The sequence below is a fragment of the Coffea eugenioides genome, chromosome 7 (genome assembly GCF_003713205.1).
Source record: "Coffea eugenioides isolate CCC68of chromosome 7, Ceug_1.0, whole genome shotgun sequence".
Lineage (NCBI taxonomy): Eukaryota > Viridiplantae > Streptophyta > Magnoliopsida > Gentianales > Rubiaceae > Coffea > Coffea eugenioides.
In genome coordinates, this window is record NC_040041.1 from 4819519 (window position 1) to 4836415 (window position 16897).

The window sequence follows — 16897 nt, forward strand, 5'->3', positions numbered from 1 at the left end:
ATTAGGTTTATATATCTAACTTTCGTCAAAAAAAAAAAAAAGATCTACTAGCTCTATCAGTAGATTGAGTGGTTCAAAATTTTTCACACCATTTCGCCCGATCAAACATTAAATGCACAAAAAAATGTGGCAAGATTTGATTCACTACGTCTAGTAAATCAGGTCTATCCGAGTTTTTGCCTTCCCTCCACAGATTGCCAAGAGAATTGGTTGACTTATGATATTGGTTCATATAATAGTAGAATATTGTAGTAAGTTCACACCCGTGTATGATACACGTTGAAAATGTGATGGACGTTTACCATCCTTGATCAATTCAACGGAAACTACATGGGACAGTGCTCTAGCTGGGAAGCTTCCAGCGCATGACGCAATCTGATGATGGAGCTGGAATGATGCATTTGCTTCAGTGTTATCCAAAAAAGGCCTCAACACTTCCAAATTTCTTGTTTTTGCTAAAATGTTTGACTAATGAACTTTGACAAAGAATATCTTAAACGGTGCATTTCTCTCAATCTCATTGAATAGATAAAAAGCACCTTAACAATTATTGGGCGTAATTGCTTGAGACAATTTATGGCAAACTTTTGTAGGAAAAGTAGAAATCTACTACTATAAGTTTCATGTTGTATTTTATTTTCAATTTGGGGGGGGGGGGGGGGGGTGTCCAGAACTGCTTGATCGATACAAAGCTAGCTTCACAAGGTAAATCTTGTAGTGCATTTTTTTACAAAGTCAAGAGGACAACTTCCAAAGTTTTGCCATACCAATGCATGGGCAGTATGGAGAAACAGTCACTTAATTCATAAGCATCAACTGGTCAGCCTGAGACAAGTCATGAATAATCTTCCGATTACCCAGAGACATGGAAACCAACAGCCTTTGGGCACTTCATGGTTTGGTAGGATGGTAGGTCAAGAGTTTAAATCTTACCTTTCATCAATCGTCACAATATGTGTTTTTTTCAAAAAATTCATATGAGTGCGTAGTGCCTCCGTCTGATTTAGTCTGATGGTGGTTCAGTGATGGCTCTTCTTTTTTTTTTTTCGTTAAATTTTTATTATGGTTAGGGTTTAAATTTGTGGAAAAATGTAATGTGAGGATAATCTAATTTTTTCTGAGAAAACTCTAGTTCATGTTCTTAATTTGCCCCTAAAATTATTGGCACGTGAGTATCCCGTGCACTTATCAATTGGAAAATTGGCTAGAGATGAGATGTAGGACCGAAATAATAAGCTTCATACATATGAGGGAGCATTTTGCTCCATTTTGAATGTGAAAAATGGGAAAAAATTTAGGAAATCTGAGAGATCATTTTGGTCATTTTCCCATGTAGATATAACTAAAATGAGATGCTATTATGACGTCCTTGAATTATGAAACTTTTTACCCAAGAAGGGACAAAAAAAAAAACATCTTTTAAACATATTAGTTAACCAATAGACTCAAAAAAAAAAAAAAACATATTAGTTAACCAACTTTGGAGTTCTCTCATCATATTTGTTAACCAGATATTAAGGTCTTGTTTGGACAGCAATTTTCCAAAGAAAAATTACTACGTTTTCCGTGAACACATCTTCCAATCATCTTTTTATCACTCTTGTATTTTGTAAAAATTATGCTTTGTAGCGTTAACAAATTAATATACTGCACCAGCAGAAAAAACAATATCTAACGTTCCTTATTACAAAAACATAGTCCAAAATTGGAGCTTGTTGACTGTGCCATTAAATTAAACAGCTGTGACTAAATTCCATAGTACTGCAACTTATTGCTCGTTTAGTATTTTGTACAAGCTGGACAAGTACAACTTGTCTAGTATACTATGATATACGACCCACAATTTTTTTTTTTTTTTAAATTTTCAAAGACGAGATATTGCTAAAACCTGCTGTTGCTGAGGTTCATCATCGTATCCTCCACGAACCCAATTGACTTGTTCAGATTTCTGACTTGATGGGTTGTCATTGTCCGAGACAACGAAAGTCATGGCCATAGCCCTCAATTGGAATTTTTGAATTTTGCCCGTGGCAGTCTTGGGCAAGTCTTCCATGAATTGCACCTTCTTAGGCACCATGAAAGCCGGGAGATTCTTCCTGCAATGTGCAATGATATCTGCCTCGTTTATTTCTTCATGATCTCCAGTCAAGTTCTTTTTCAAGGTCACAAAGGCACAAGGGCTCTCTCCCCATTTTGGATGAGGCATGGCCACCACAGAAGCCTCGACCACACAAGGATGTTTGTACAGTACGCTCTCCAATTCTACGCTGCTAATATTCTCCCCACCGGATATGATCACATCTTTGGACCTGTCCTTGATTTCCAAGTACCCATCAGGATGGATTACCCCTACATCCCCCGTTACAAACCAACCCTTATGAAACGCTTTGGCGGTCGCTTCTTCATCCTTGAGGTATCCCTTCATGATACTGCTCCCCCGCAGCACGATTTCTCCCATGGTTTTCCCATCACGGGGGACACTTTGCATAGTAGCCAAATCCTTGACGCCCACATCCGCCAGTGTAAGTACGCTTACACCCTGGCGTGCTTTAAGCTTGGCTTGCTCGTTCATCGATAACCTGTTCCACTTGGCCTGCCACTCACACACGAGTGCTGGACCGGTGGCTTCGGTTAGGCCATATGCGTGTGTGACATGGAAGCCAAGCCCTTCAATTTTCTCGAGTAGGGCCGCAGGTGGTGGGGCTCCACCGGTCAGTATCTCAACCCGGGTGGCGAATTTTCGGCGTTCATGTGGCCTGGCTTCAAGAAGGATGTTAAAGACTATAGGTGCGCAGCACATATGCGTCACCTTGTGCAGTGCAATATTTGAGTACATTTCTTGGGCTGTGGTGTTTCGAATGCACACATTTGTCCCGCCTCGGGCCGCGGTGCCCCACGTAAAAGTCCAACCGTTGCAATGAAACATGGGGAGCGACCATAAGTATACAGGTGCACTGCCCATTTCCCAGCCTAAAATCAGGCTAAGGGTGCTCAAATAAGCACCCCTATGACTGTAGACAACACCTTTAGGTGCTGAGGTGGTGCCTGATGTATAGTTCAGCGCAATTGGATCCCATTCATCTTGGATTTCTTCTGGGACGTACCCTGGATTTCCTTGGTAAATCAATTGCTCGTACTCAAGCTCACCAAGACGCACACCTGTGGGGGAGTCAAGATCATCAATGACAATAACTAGTGGCATTGACATGTCTTTTGAATCAGACTTGCCAAATTCTGCCACTAGTAGCCGGAGGGCCTCGCTTGCCAGCGGCACGTATTGATAGTCAACAAAGAAAACCTTAGCTTCAGAATGCTTGAGAATTGTTGCAACGGTGTTAGCATCAAGTCTTGTGTTGATAGTGTTCAGCACAGCCCCGGCCATAGGCACCGCGAAATGCATTTCATATGTTGCTGGAACATTTGGTGCCAAAACTGATACCTGCAAGGAGACGGACGATACGTTAGTACTCCAGAAAGGCCGAGCCATGAAAAACAACAATAATAATTAATAAAAAAAACGATGTGAACGTAAGATCATTAATGTTAAGCGATGAAGAAAATACTCACAACATTGTTTTTGACAATGTTAAGAGATTTGAGGGAGGAAGCGAGGCGGCGACACCGGTCATAGGTTTGATGCCACGTGAAACGAACTTGACCATATATAATGGAAGTACGATTGGCATAAGCCATAGCAGCCCTCTTAAGGAATGTAAGAGGAGTAAGGGCTGAGTAATTTGCTTGGCATTTTGGCAATCTGTCCATGTTGTCGGATTCTTGATTCTGTATAACAACACCTTTTTGCTAGTGAATGAAGTTGGGGTGGCGAGAGAGGGAGGGAAGGGGGAGGGGTGCAATGTTGAGTGTAAAAGACGGGGAACTTGGGGGGGAATTTATATAGGGAGAGATGAAGAGAAATTGCAGCTCAAGTGCAGGGGGCAAGACACACAGGGAAGTTGCATTGAATTAGCATTATGGTTTGAATAACTACTTTTGACTGGACTAGAAAATATGTATGACTGAGAGAACAGTATTCACATTATCATAATTATTATTAGTGTTGGGCCACTTTCGCTCATAGCTTAGAAATCCTTCTTAGCAAGTCACTTGTCTTGATTCTTTATTGCAATGGTGGTATTAAATGTAGCAATTTATCTGCAACTACATCTTTATGGAAAATACTTGAATTGCTAAAGCCAAAGGGTGGGTTGTTATAACTAAGAAACGTACATATCTGCCATTTGCCCCTTGATTAAGTACAGGAACAGATTTATGTACAGTGGGCCCTTTTGGCAAATTCTAAAACAAAAGCAAAGTGGTTAGAGCCCTGCAGGTCTGAAACCAGGGACTCGAACCTACCAACCGTGAATCAATATTGTACTCTATTTGAGGAGGGTCAAAAAAAAAAAATTGTAGTTTCAACAGTAAAGGACGGCATGAGAGGGTGAGGTTTATTTAATTATTCCAGCAAATTCTTGCTTTCACAAGTAAGTAATAACAAAAGATTAGCAATAAAATTTTTCGTTGTCTTTCTTCCGAAGGGGATCGAGAGATGACAGGGAAGAGCTGAAAAATGTGATGGGTCCTCCCAATTGAGGACGGGGGAAGTAGTTTCACTCCAATTGCAGAGCAGACTTGATATGGCGTCAATCTTGGCTTTTTTTTTCTTTTTTTTTTTTCCCTTTTTCTTGTTCAATGGGAGACTCTAAAACTTACAAGGGATGTTGGCCTTTTATTTAAGAAATTTTTTTTTAATTAAAATGAAAGGTTCAAATCAAACCGGTCAACTGACATAAGTTAATTTGAGCCATTAATCTTGTTCTGCAGTTCCCCAGTAACAACTACGGAATTCCCAAATCTAACCTCATATGCTTCCGGACTTATAAACAACGTACTAATTAAGAAAGGCGGGCTCTTTCAGCCCTACTTTAACCCCTCCAAAAAAAAAAAAGGAAAACTATTATTACAATTATTAAGCTAATTCAAGTAATTAAACTATTATTTTTACTAAGCTAATTCAAGTAAGCTCTTACAATTATTCCTTCAAGTCGAAGAGGTTTTGGATTTTAATCTCCTGTCCCCTCCTCGTCTTTTAAATTCCAGAACTTCCTAGCTAGAACCAAATTTATTTTAAAAAAAAAAAAAAAAGATTGTAAGCTCTTACAACTGTTCCTTCGAATTTTATTTTCTGTGGACCAAATTGGAGAAATTTGTGAATGACTCTTCATGTTTAATTAATTATTGTGGGGTTAGGTCGTTGTTGTTCTAAACACATCCTTTGTCTAAGTCTGCAAACTGTAGATGGTGCACGTTGGAGTATACCCTCTAAATTCAAGATGGTCAACCTTGTAACACAAGAGTCTGTCGAGTATTTCTTAAAAATTACGAATTGAGGGGCCAAAAAAAGTTTTTTTTTTCCTTAAAAAACAAAAAAAAATAAAAAAACCTTTGAAGCAAGTCATTAGGTCGAATTCCAAACTTTTGCCGGCTTGACCTATCTCAACATTGCTATACGTTACCATTCATGTGCTGTTGAACTATTACACGGTGAACGAGGACAGAATGGATGCAATGCTTCCCACGCAAAATTTTCTTTTAGATACACACTTAGTCAAAGATTCAATGGTTGTTGTCCATGAAACTTTGTTGTACTAATAGTTAAGATTGTAATCTTAGAAATCAAGACTGCAAAGGATTTGAATTCAAATCTCACGTAGGTTGATGTTCCAAAATCAAACTTCAAGTAAGCTTCATTCTCCCACTATTTCTGGACTAATTTGTACTTTTGTCCTATTAGTGAGTTGTTATTCCCAGAATTTAGGAGTTAATTAATCTGTTGATTGCTTAAGTTATTTCCAACAATACAATCTAAATAGAAACTGAGGGACGGGACGCAATACAAAAGCAGTAAGTGCTCTTCTACTAATTCCTTTAGCAGATAGAGCCAATAAAATTTCCGGCTTAATTTGGAGACCCCAAGAAATGAAATCAAATAAGCTTACGAAAGTGTGGCTAGGCTACTATTGGAATGGGGGCTGCTGGATGCAGCCACTCACCCCATCTGTCATCATTAGTAAGTTTGGCAATTAAAGATAAAAAATTCAAGAGCATAACTTCCCTGATTTGAATGATATGCTTTGACATAAGAATCGTAGCAAAGTACACACGATATATATGCTTTGATTTAAGAGTCATATAATTATTGTACATGCACGAGCGAGTAGCTAGACTAGGAAAATTTTTGTATCCTTTGCCAAAATAATAGTAAGACCAAACTATTTTAGAACAACTATTGAATTTGCGTCGTCCCTAAATGTCAAAGGACTGAAAGACAAAAGTGAAACACATGTATATTTCTTAGTTGACTAATGATTCGCATTCAAACAATTGTCAATGAGATTTGAGAATGGGGTCTAAAAAAAAAAAAAAAGAGTATAAAGAATGGGGTCTAAAATCTAGCAAGTACTATATGATTTTGCCAAAAAAGATCTTCAACCACAAACCAATGAGCAGAGAGTTTCCGATTATATTGTACTATTGATCAATCAAGAATGAATGGGCATCCACATATTTGCTCGACACCTGAAAATGGAGAAACATTCAAAGCAAGCAGCAGCATGATGAAGTGCCTTCGATCACTCTGATGCAATTGCCCATTTGCCACACAAATTGGAGTCATACATGGAAAGCAAATTTTAGTGTCGTGAGATTCTTCGAAGCAATTTGTCTGTAACTAAAAGGAAACTAGCATTCCCTTCCTTTCTTCCCGAGAATTTCCTATATATTCTAAAGGTAGAAGGAAGGAATGATTTCAATTCAAGAAATATCTGTTTCATTTCATCATAGTCAAATGGGAAAAATGCCCTGAGAAATTACACGAGAAATTAAGTAGGAAGGCACAAAACAGAAGGAAGGCAATGAGAAAGGGGCTGACATATTATATTAACAGTAGGTGATCGATCCTGAAAGCACAAGGAAGCAACCATCAAGACTCCACGTTTGTACACTCAGAAATTGATGGATGGTTTCTCGGAATGGTTTGTCCATTACTATAATGCATGACCCCATGCAACTGAAAAGTTATTATTGCTTGTTATTTTACGAAACTAATTGATTTTTTTCAAAAATAATTGAAAAGTTATTATTTCTTGTTATTTTTGGGGGCAAACCATAGCTTGTTAGGTTTATGGATAAGATACTTGTCACACATGAGTTTGAGAGAGGAAGAAAGAATACATTGATGTATAGATACAGGTCCAACATCTACTGGTTCAAGATTTTGGAGCCCCAGCTACACGCAGGCCTCTTTGGTGGAATAAATTGTAAGGGTCTTCCGTCCCAGAAATGTTTTAACTACTTACACGTCCAAAATGTTATAGAAATGAACTATTGCATATTGAAAAGGCTTAAGGAATTTTGAATAATCTGACTATGCGGAAAATTCCTTCACTAAGAAAATATAATATTATTTCGTTCATTAAATCTACACTAATGGCAGAAAGTATATCAAATAAACGTGACACAGATACATAAACATATCATCTCTCAACTTTGAACTTCAAAATTTTCAAGATGCTCAAAACACTACTAGCTAGTTGCATGGCATGAGCAAGAAAACAGATTCTTGCCGAAATCTTGCTACGTACCTTGATTTGAGATTCTTTGACACGAAGAATTCAAACTAGCTAATATGGACAAGAGACAGACCTAATATTACTCCCCAAACCTACATACGTTAAAATTTTAGGCACTCTAAAATTGCTCCATCTTTGACCGTCTAGGCTTGCCAAAATTTAGTCACATTGGGCAAAAGCAACTCCAACGATGGAAATTTTAGTGTAGTAATCCGTCTGCTGTTCGAATGGAATAGTATTCCAAGATTACTTGGTACTCTTCGCTACGATTTACCTGAAGCAATTGAACTTTCGCAATGAATGTTTAGAACGTACGATAGACTTGCCAGTTGTAATGGTTAGGCAGGACCTTCAAGTCAGTTGAAGCCATAGAAATGAAGAAGTATCCGGGTTGGATTGTTATCAATTTTGATGCAGAAAAAGGGAGAAAAGGAAGAACTTTCAAGAAAATCAAAAACACGTACGAGAAAAAAAGAGAGGCAGGATCTTGCCTCGAAGTTAGTTAATTATCCTTATCAGTAAATCATTCCTAAGTCTGACTACCCTTCTCCAAATTATACATCCTTAACTGGTCACATATCATAGCAATTCTCAAATAAATTATTGTCATATTTCATACCACAAAGGCTTTCATTTGCTATAAATTAACTTTTTGATTTTGACACGCTTTTCTAAAATCATTAAAAAAAAAAAAATCAGTTCCGGATGGAATCATAGAAAATTCAATTCATCTCAGCACACCAGGAGGAAGAACAATGACTACATTGCATAGAAAATACATGCAGAAATTTCCAAGTCTTTATCAATCATCCAACTCCATAAATGAAAGTAGTGCTAGCTACGTCTACAATGGCGTGTATCTTCCAACAATATGAAAAATTATTCAACAGGTCTACCAAATGGCCCTTGTCGATTGAAACACTTGAATTCTTGTGACTGAATTTCTTCAAAATTTCTGCAATTGGTACCGTGTCATTGGTCCACGAAGCGATCAGAAAATTATTTGTGAAATTTTCGATCCTCTCACGATTCCTTGGATATAAAGAAAATAGAAGTCTTTAGATTGCTATTTTTTGGAGTTTTCTTAAAAAATATACTGTAGCAATTTGATGTATGTGAAGTAAAAAGGTGATTGAAAAATTTATTCACAAAAAATGTAAAAAAATTTTTTGGGGAGAAAAATGGCAGTCTCATGAACTAGAGATATTCCAAGCATGATTCTCAGATCCAACTTTTTCCTTATCTGATGAAATTTTCTTCGTAATTTCTCATAGTCATGCTTGTTAGTCCAATTGATGTAGAAAACTATCTCATGCGTTGACTGGAATTAATATTGTACAAAATGATAGCTAGACAGCAAAAGAAGGACGGTGCTTCAAACTTCAAGCCTTAATTTCCAAAATACAACTCAAAGCTTTCTTCGGAAATTCCAACTTTGGCAGGCATATGTAAAATTACTAAGATTCTTTTCTTTTCTTTTCTGTTTTTCCTTTCTGTTTGCCTATATATATATATATATATATATAATAAGAGAAAGAAAGTCACAAATTAAAAGTGAATATTAGAACGTGCATGGCAAGTGCGAAGCAAAGACATACCAAAAAAAAAAAAAGGAAAATCACAAATGGAACATTGCTACGAAAAAGAGTACGAAAGCAGCTACACATATAATTAAGTGCGTCGTAGGGCCATATTGTCTTCTGTAATGGATGGATCGTCCACACCAATAAAGTCACACACAAGAATATATATATATATAGAGGAAAAGGTATGAATTATTTAATCTAAAACCTAAGTGAATTCCGAATCGAACCTTCCAAGCAAATAGCCAAGCAGCCATTCCAGTCGATTAGAAGACTCTTTGCTGTTTCACTGACCCGACAAGAGAACCCTATTAATGTTTTTTTTTATTCGTTGTTCTTTTATTCCACTTTTTGGCAATACTAATTCTAACTTCTCCGAAACCCTATTAATAGTGGAAGAGAATCCAACTATTGGCTCTTGCAGCGAGAGAACCTCATCTCCAAACTAGCTAGATAATTACATTCACTAAATTTTAGTCTTGAATAAATAAATTGCAGCTCAGAAGTTTCCCTCCAACTTCATCTCATCTAGATTCTAGACTAGATAGTTGCGCAATGTTATTGTCACGGACGCTTCATATTCTAAACAAGCATATATACATACATATATATATATAAAGACACTTCCTCTTTTTTTTTTTTTTGTACTTATATGGTCACATTTATTTACATACATATGCATGTAGTCCATTCTGTATGTATCTATATATACATATATACAAGCTTAATGCACGATATCTTATATAAGTAATCCTAACAAGAAAATAGATGCATGCAATGTTGCGGCCGCGGCCTTAATATGTGCACGAATACATTTCATTTCATCCAGGAATGGGATCTTTGAGTTGATTTAATTGCTCTTCTCCCTATATATATAATCAATTACTATATGTATACTTTTCTTGCACAAATTGGAAGACATGATGATGTATATCTAACGAGGTTGAAGACTATATTTACAACAAACATTTAAAATGTTGTCCTTGCTTATTCTTTTTTTTTTTTTTATGTATATATATATATCAGGTATAATTTTCTACCTTGCAACTTAGGTGTCTCGATAATGTCGGGTCGCATTTTCCTTTTCAATTCTCTTTTTTTGGTTAACCAAGCGGATTTCTGAAACCCAACATTCAATTCCTTTCTTCTTTCCTCTTCCATTTTCTTTTGGACCATGATTTGCCATGGACTTTTCTCATGGAAACTGATAAAAATAAGCCCTATATTGCATCATCATTGTGCATCACCACATGCATGAGAAAATGCTATTTTCCAAATACTGAGACGAGATTATCTGAGAGCCAAATTCATAAGGTAAATGGAAAAAAATTGTTATATTTAACAACAATGAATGCAGATTCTTCATTGTTAATATGGCCTGTGTATGATACTGGTCCAACTTTCACTCAAACTTTTCTACGAATTATAACCACATTTATACACCAAACACATTTAAGACATGTGAAATTTGTTCTTTTTGGGTCTTGCGTTTGGGATATGTCTATATCTGCTGCAATCAATAACCAAAACCAAAATGGGAATGTTTCAACACAGTATATATATATATATGTGTGTGTGTGTGTGTGTCTTGTTTTGGATATTTCAACATTTTGAATTTCTTTGCTTGCTTGTCTTGACTGATCTTATCTTAGCTTCTGCATGCATTTCCAGTTCTTAATTTGCTTACATTCCACAACGGATGGCAAAATTAGGCCAGAATTCGTTAGTTTCGTATCCAATTGTCTAATTATCAAGAAAATACATCAATAAGGAAAGGAATTTAGAAAATTCTCCTTGACATCTATGCATACATCTACTTTCTTAATTCTTATTGTAGTTACTGTTACCCACGTGAAGAAAAATGAGACCGTCTCAATACATTTTGTTGTCAAATCAGCACTAAATTAAAGAAGCCATGTAACGAACTATATACTATTAGTTTCTTAATTCTTTTGCTGTTTATAAATTGGATTCTGAAACTACCTGAAATTATATGTTTTTGCAATTTTTTTTTTTTTTGCCAAATTCTGGGTATTAGAAAAAAAAATAATTCTTTTATCTTTCTTCAATAATTTTGGCTGGTCTCGTTGGAATATTCGATGGCACCAGACATAGAAAATTTGCCCGATAAGATTCTATTGGAAGAAACCCTTCAAGAAACAGAGAAAGCGACAATAATGGTGGATAACGTGGGATCATCTGCAAAGGGCAACCACAAAAAAGGCATACAATTATTTGAATTCCTGACTGACGACTTTTGACAGATGTCCGGACTCCGGAGCAAAGGCAATCAAAAGCTAAAAATTGTGGATCAAACTACGAACACTTTTGACAGCGTTACTTGGACTCTTAAGGCGTGAAACTTGCAAAGCTATTCCGAAACTTCTGGTGGTTAAAATAGGATATCTTAGATTACAAGAGTTGTAAAAGTATATATATATATACATTTAGCCCATCGACTTTATTTTAATATGGGAAAAAAATTGGTCAGGAATGGTGAAAAATGTTTTTCGGCCAAGAATCAACTTAGCCACCATAACTGCACGTATGATCAGTCCAGCAAACTGACACCACCAACCAACTCTTTGTTGCTTAATTTCGCTTTCAAGAAATTCACCACTAGATTGTGATTTGTTAATAGTGACAAATTGATCCTATATGGTGAAATTTTATGATAAATCATAATATCAAAGCATGCAACTTTTTTTAAACTACCAAAATTTAGTGCACGCGAAAGAATTACCACCTAACATTAATAGGATTTTTAACAAATCTAGGCTGTATGTACTGCTTTTTACTGTGGATTTACTCTTCCTCATATTGTAAAGACGGATGATATTCAAAACTTCGTCATCAGGAATGTTGCCCACATGATTTCTATATCTCAGAAAAAAGATGATGTGAATGCATTGCATTGTCTACCTTTTTGGGGTCAAGAAATGTGAGGAGCACGAGATCGCTCGATTTCAGACCTATTATCCCTTCCTTTCTTTTTTTTTGTAAACTAAAGTGCATCAAAACTACGAGTAGAGGATTATTTGCTTGGATAGGAATATTTTGCCAAAAAAATTATTCGCTTGTATTATAAATACATTTTTCAATATACCTTTTTACGTTCTTAACTCCCTTTTTATCTCGCAAATAAAGTGTTACAATAATTACTTCAAAAAGTGTTATAATAGTTATTTCAAATAATTTCCGGTGCAAACACACGAACTAGTGTTTACAAAATGTGGGATGCCATTTCCACACCGGTCTTCCTCCAAAATGGTACATGAGGAGACTTATTTCCTAGCTACTTCATTTTGGAACCTCACAATTGAATATTGAAGGACTGCTGACCCAAATCAGACCATTGGTTAGCAGCCTTTACATCTTTGTTTTCTGCTCACAATATGTGAACGTGACGTGACATGTACTCCACGTAGTACAATTTATACAGTAAAATATTTGTTTGCTCGTCTACAACTACAACCTTTTAGTATTTTGGTTGGATGTCTACCTTTCTGAATTTTGAGTATGAAACCTTGGAAAAATGCTATCTTGTATCTGATATAAAAAAGGCTCGCTTCCATATATTAGTTATTCCTCGCATAGGCATAGCCATAGCCATCTTGTGCATTCTTTCTCGATTTTTGTTTACTATTTAAATTTATTGGGAGAGTATACTGGTGCCATTAGGCCTTTATGATATTTGTGTCAAAACCCATTGAACGTATGGGATGGAGAATGGGCTTGCATCAACTTGTTTGTCTTTCATGTACTATGCTCTTCCTGCAGCATTGATTGTCAAAGCCCATTGCAATTCATGGACTCAAGAACGGGCTTCAATCAATCTTACAACAACGTACGCCCGCTCCCAACACTTTATTTAGAATTTCACTATAGTTCCTTTTCGGGTAGGATCTAAGAATTGGAAAGGGACAAATTGTTTTTTTTGTTGTTCCTCGTGCACTGTATATTTTCCAACAACGGATTAAATTTTTTCTTTGATTTAATGAAATGAAACTTAACCGAACATATAAACTTAATTGGTTGCTTCTACTTTTCATTTTTTGGCCTCCGAAAAACATAAAAAGCAAGTTTTGAAAAATAATTGAGAACCAAAAAATAAAAAAAAAAAAAATTATAAAAGTTGTCAAAATCGAAACCCAATACACTCCATGAAGTATCGATGATATTATCTATCAGAACAGCTCCATTAGCTCCATTTTACTCGTGTTTGAGGTAAGTAATAAAACAAACCAAGTTTAGGTCCAATTTTCAAGTCTTGGAGCACACAGACACACAGTAGAGAGAGAGAGAGAGAGAGAGAGAGAGAGAGAGAGAGAGAGAGATGAAGATGTCGGGGAAGCACGTACGTACTGCGGTTTTGGCAACTGTGGAAAGGGAACAGTTCTGCTTACTGTCGGCAGAACCAATACAAGAAGAAGGAAGGCCAATAGTGCTTAGTAGGGGGAGACAGCCTAGAAGGCATAATGTTATTTTGATTGCTTGCACACACCTAGAACATGCATGTCTTATGCACTATTCATTGACATGCTTATTTAAAATCATTCCCTATTTTTCCTCTCTTCCACGGATAAGGTTAATCCTAGGGTCCTAGTCGATACTATTTGTTTTGGAATCTGGTTTTGATGTTTGGCTAATATAGCAATGCTGGCATAACAAATTGCTAGTGGTATTTTGCATTTGCTGCCCCAGAATTCTAATATGGTACATTCATTCTGTCTGATTGAGATTCTCAGAGCTCATATAATTCAAACCTCAAGTAACATGACGGACCCGTATTGCAGTTGCATTCTTACCTTGGCAATGAGAATATGAATCAATGTTAAAAGTCAAAATAGGCATCTGACTTCATTTTTGTGCTCTGACGGAAAGAACAAAAAGAACATGATATAAATTTTGAGTTCAATTCGGTTTTGAGTTAATAATGGTACGACTCTCTTGCTGATCAAGGAAAGAATGGAGTTATTAAAATCAAATAGAATTTTGGTCATAGAAAGACTCATGCACAAAAGTGAGCACTGTGGTAGTGTGAGAGTGAAAATACAAGAATGATTTGTGGGCTCAACTGTGGTAGTGTGAGAGTGAAAATACGTAGTTTTATTTGATCAAGGAAAATACAAGAATGATTTGTGGGCTCAACTTTTGTAACAGATACTTAATAGTGTGTTTGGATTGTAAGTTATTTGAAATATTTTTACTGTAGCATTTTTTGTGATGTGATGTATGTGAGATAAAAAAGTAATTGAGAAGATAAAAAGGTGTATTGAAAATTGTAATGGTGATGTCAGCAAATATATTTGGCCAAATAATTGGCTGTTCAAACACACTATTAAGCACCAACCATTCATTAACTTTTCTTGACCTGAGCTGACGGAAAAGACCTGACCTAACTTTTCGTGAATTGTAGGCTTCAACAACGTAGGATAGGAATTGACCCGACGAAAGAACCTGCGCCCATCACCTACCTCCGTGTCAGTGATCAATCTGATGGTCCACAACTCGCCACGTTAACGTTTGGGCTACCAGACGTGCATGCTTCATGCAGCACTCGGATCTTCATTATTGTTTTATCAAGAAATTTCTGGCCAATCAATAAGAGCAACATTTGTATATCTCGTGAATTTGTAAGGGACGTAAAATTACACTTTTAAAAGAAAGGGACGAAAATAGTTATTTTACAAAATGTAAGAGATGCCTTGAACAACTTCTCATAATAATGATCACAAAAAGTTAATTTAATTTGCAAGGTTCAACTATTAATTTATGACATTTATTGTTGTCCTTTAGAAAGCCCCACATTTTTTATTTTTCTGCTACACAAGTCACTTTCTACAGCTGGCTGCCTTAACTTAGTTGGACCCACAAGGCTTGGATAATAGTTCCACATTGAGTTGTTGTGATTGTAGTCGTGGCTCTCCCACGGTGGGAAGTTCATCCCACTTTCCACCGTAGAAGTCTTAGGTTGTGTTTGGATTATATTTTCCGTCATTTTTCATGAAAAAATTATTGTAATGATTTGATATGTGTGAGGAAAAAATGTGATAGGGAAATGTGATCACGGAAAACGACAATATTTTCTGACGGAAACAAGCAATCCAAACAAGGCCTTAGCTTTGTTTGGACAGCAAATTATTTGGTCAAATATATTTACTTATATCATTATTATAATTTTCAATACACATTTTTATTTTCCTAATTACCTTTTTATCTTACATACATCACATCACAAAAAGTATTACAGTAAAAATATCTCAAATAATTTACAATTCAAACAAACCCGCTAGCCTATTTTCCAGGCAGATCATACTTTTCTGGTCATGCAACATATATACTAAAGGGCAAAAAACCTAGGCGGCCATTAAACTTTTCTCAAGATCATGTTTTGGCCATCAAATTATTTTTTGTCAATAATTGACCACTAAACTATTTAATCAGTGAACCTGTGCCCATTTCGTCGGTAATGGCTCTTAATTTCTGAAATTAGCATTCCACGTGGCAAACCACAGGGGCAATTTTGTCCGTCAATCCACTGACCGTTTACTTACATTAATGGCATCAACTGGAAAGAAAAAAAGCGATGGAAGCCAACTGAAGTATCTGGTCTTGTGGAGGAAAAAATAGGGACTCAATTTCCAGCCCTAAATTCTGTGTGAGAAATCGAAGAAGCCAAAGAATGTCGAGACGCTCTCCTAAACCCATACCTAGATGCTCTTGCGGATTAACAGCAACGGTGAAGACCTCATGGACAAATTGGAACCCAGCAAGAAGATTTGTGGTCTGCACTTTAGGAGCTAAAAGAGGACGCAGAGATAACACTTCAGAGTTTACCGACTTCGACACAGCATTAGACTCCCTCAACAGCTCCGTCATTTTCCATGTCGTCACCGACATTCTCGCCTTCGTCCTCTATATGCACCATCAAATCCCTTCGTTTGCACACTAGCCTTATCTGCTCTTTTTTTCTTTTTCCTTTTTCCCCCTTTCCCGTTTACAATTGAAGATTCTGCCAAAATTTTTTTTTCAAATTATACAATCCCCAACTACTGCATTCGTTTGTACTTTCTCTCCATAGTGTTTTGCAAGATATTAGCCTCGAATTTGACGAATTGCAGAAGGAGTACAAGGATTTGGTGAGTAGAGCCCTACTTTTGTGCTTGTCATTATTGATTTTCCTCTGAAAACCCAACGATGTTTTTTTTTTTTTAAATTTAATTATGGAATACTAGGAAATAGTACTAGCTTCGCAAGTTGAGATGAAGGCAGCCTTAAGGAGAAAGCACGTTTCCAGAAAGAGAGAGGTGAAACAGGGTATGAGAAGACTGGAAAAACTAATCAACTCTGTCTCTAATTTCAAGACTGCTCTTCAGCTCTTGATCCCTCAGATTCCACAAGTTGAGCGGCTAATTCTGGTTCTTGGACCTAGTCCCTGAAGGCCCATACATCTCTATGAACTCTGTTTGTCGAGCGGAACAATTGTTTCCACTGATTTTGTCAGAATAAAAGTGGCTGACGGAATCTGCAGAAAGGTTTTCCATCCCTCTTTCCCTGTTATCTCTGCGTCCTCTTTTATAATTTTCAGAGATTGTAAGTAAACGGTTAGTGGATTGACGGACAAAATTACCCCTGTAGTTTGACACGTGGAATGCTAATTTCAGAAATTAAGAGTCA

General features: G+C 36.6%; 1 protein-coding gene and 1 long non-coding RNA gene across 2 annotated transcripts; one reads left to right on the forward strand and one right to left on the reverse strand.

Annotated features, from left to right (window-relative positions):
• Nucleotides 1-1695: 1695 nt before the first annotated feature.
• LOC113777750 (butyrate--CoA ligase AAE11, peroxisomal-like) lies at nucleotides 1696-3844 on the reverse strand. The gene is made up of 2 exons (XM_027322939.1): nucleotides 3568-3844; nucleotides 1696-3439 (listed from the first exon to the last, which is right to left on the reverse strand). The coding sequence occupies exons 1-2, from the start codon at nucleotides 3763-3765 to the stop codon at nucleotides 1865-1867; spliced, it is 1773 nt and encodes a 590-aa protein (XP_027178740.1). The 5' UTR covers nucleotides 3766-3844; the 3' UTR covers nucleotides 1696-1864.
• An 11690-nt stretch (nucleotides 3845-15534) lies between these two features.
• LOC113778067 lies at nucleotides 15535-16897 on the forward strand. Its single transcript, XR_003469233.1, has 2 exons — nucleotides 15535-16359; nucleotides 16456-16897. It is a non-coding gene; the product is annotated as an uncharacterized LOC113778067 (long non-coding RNA).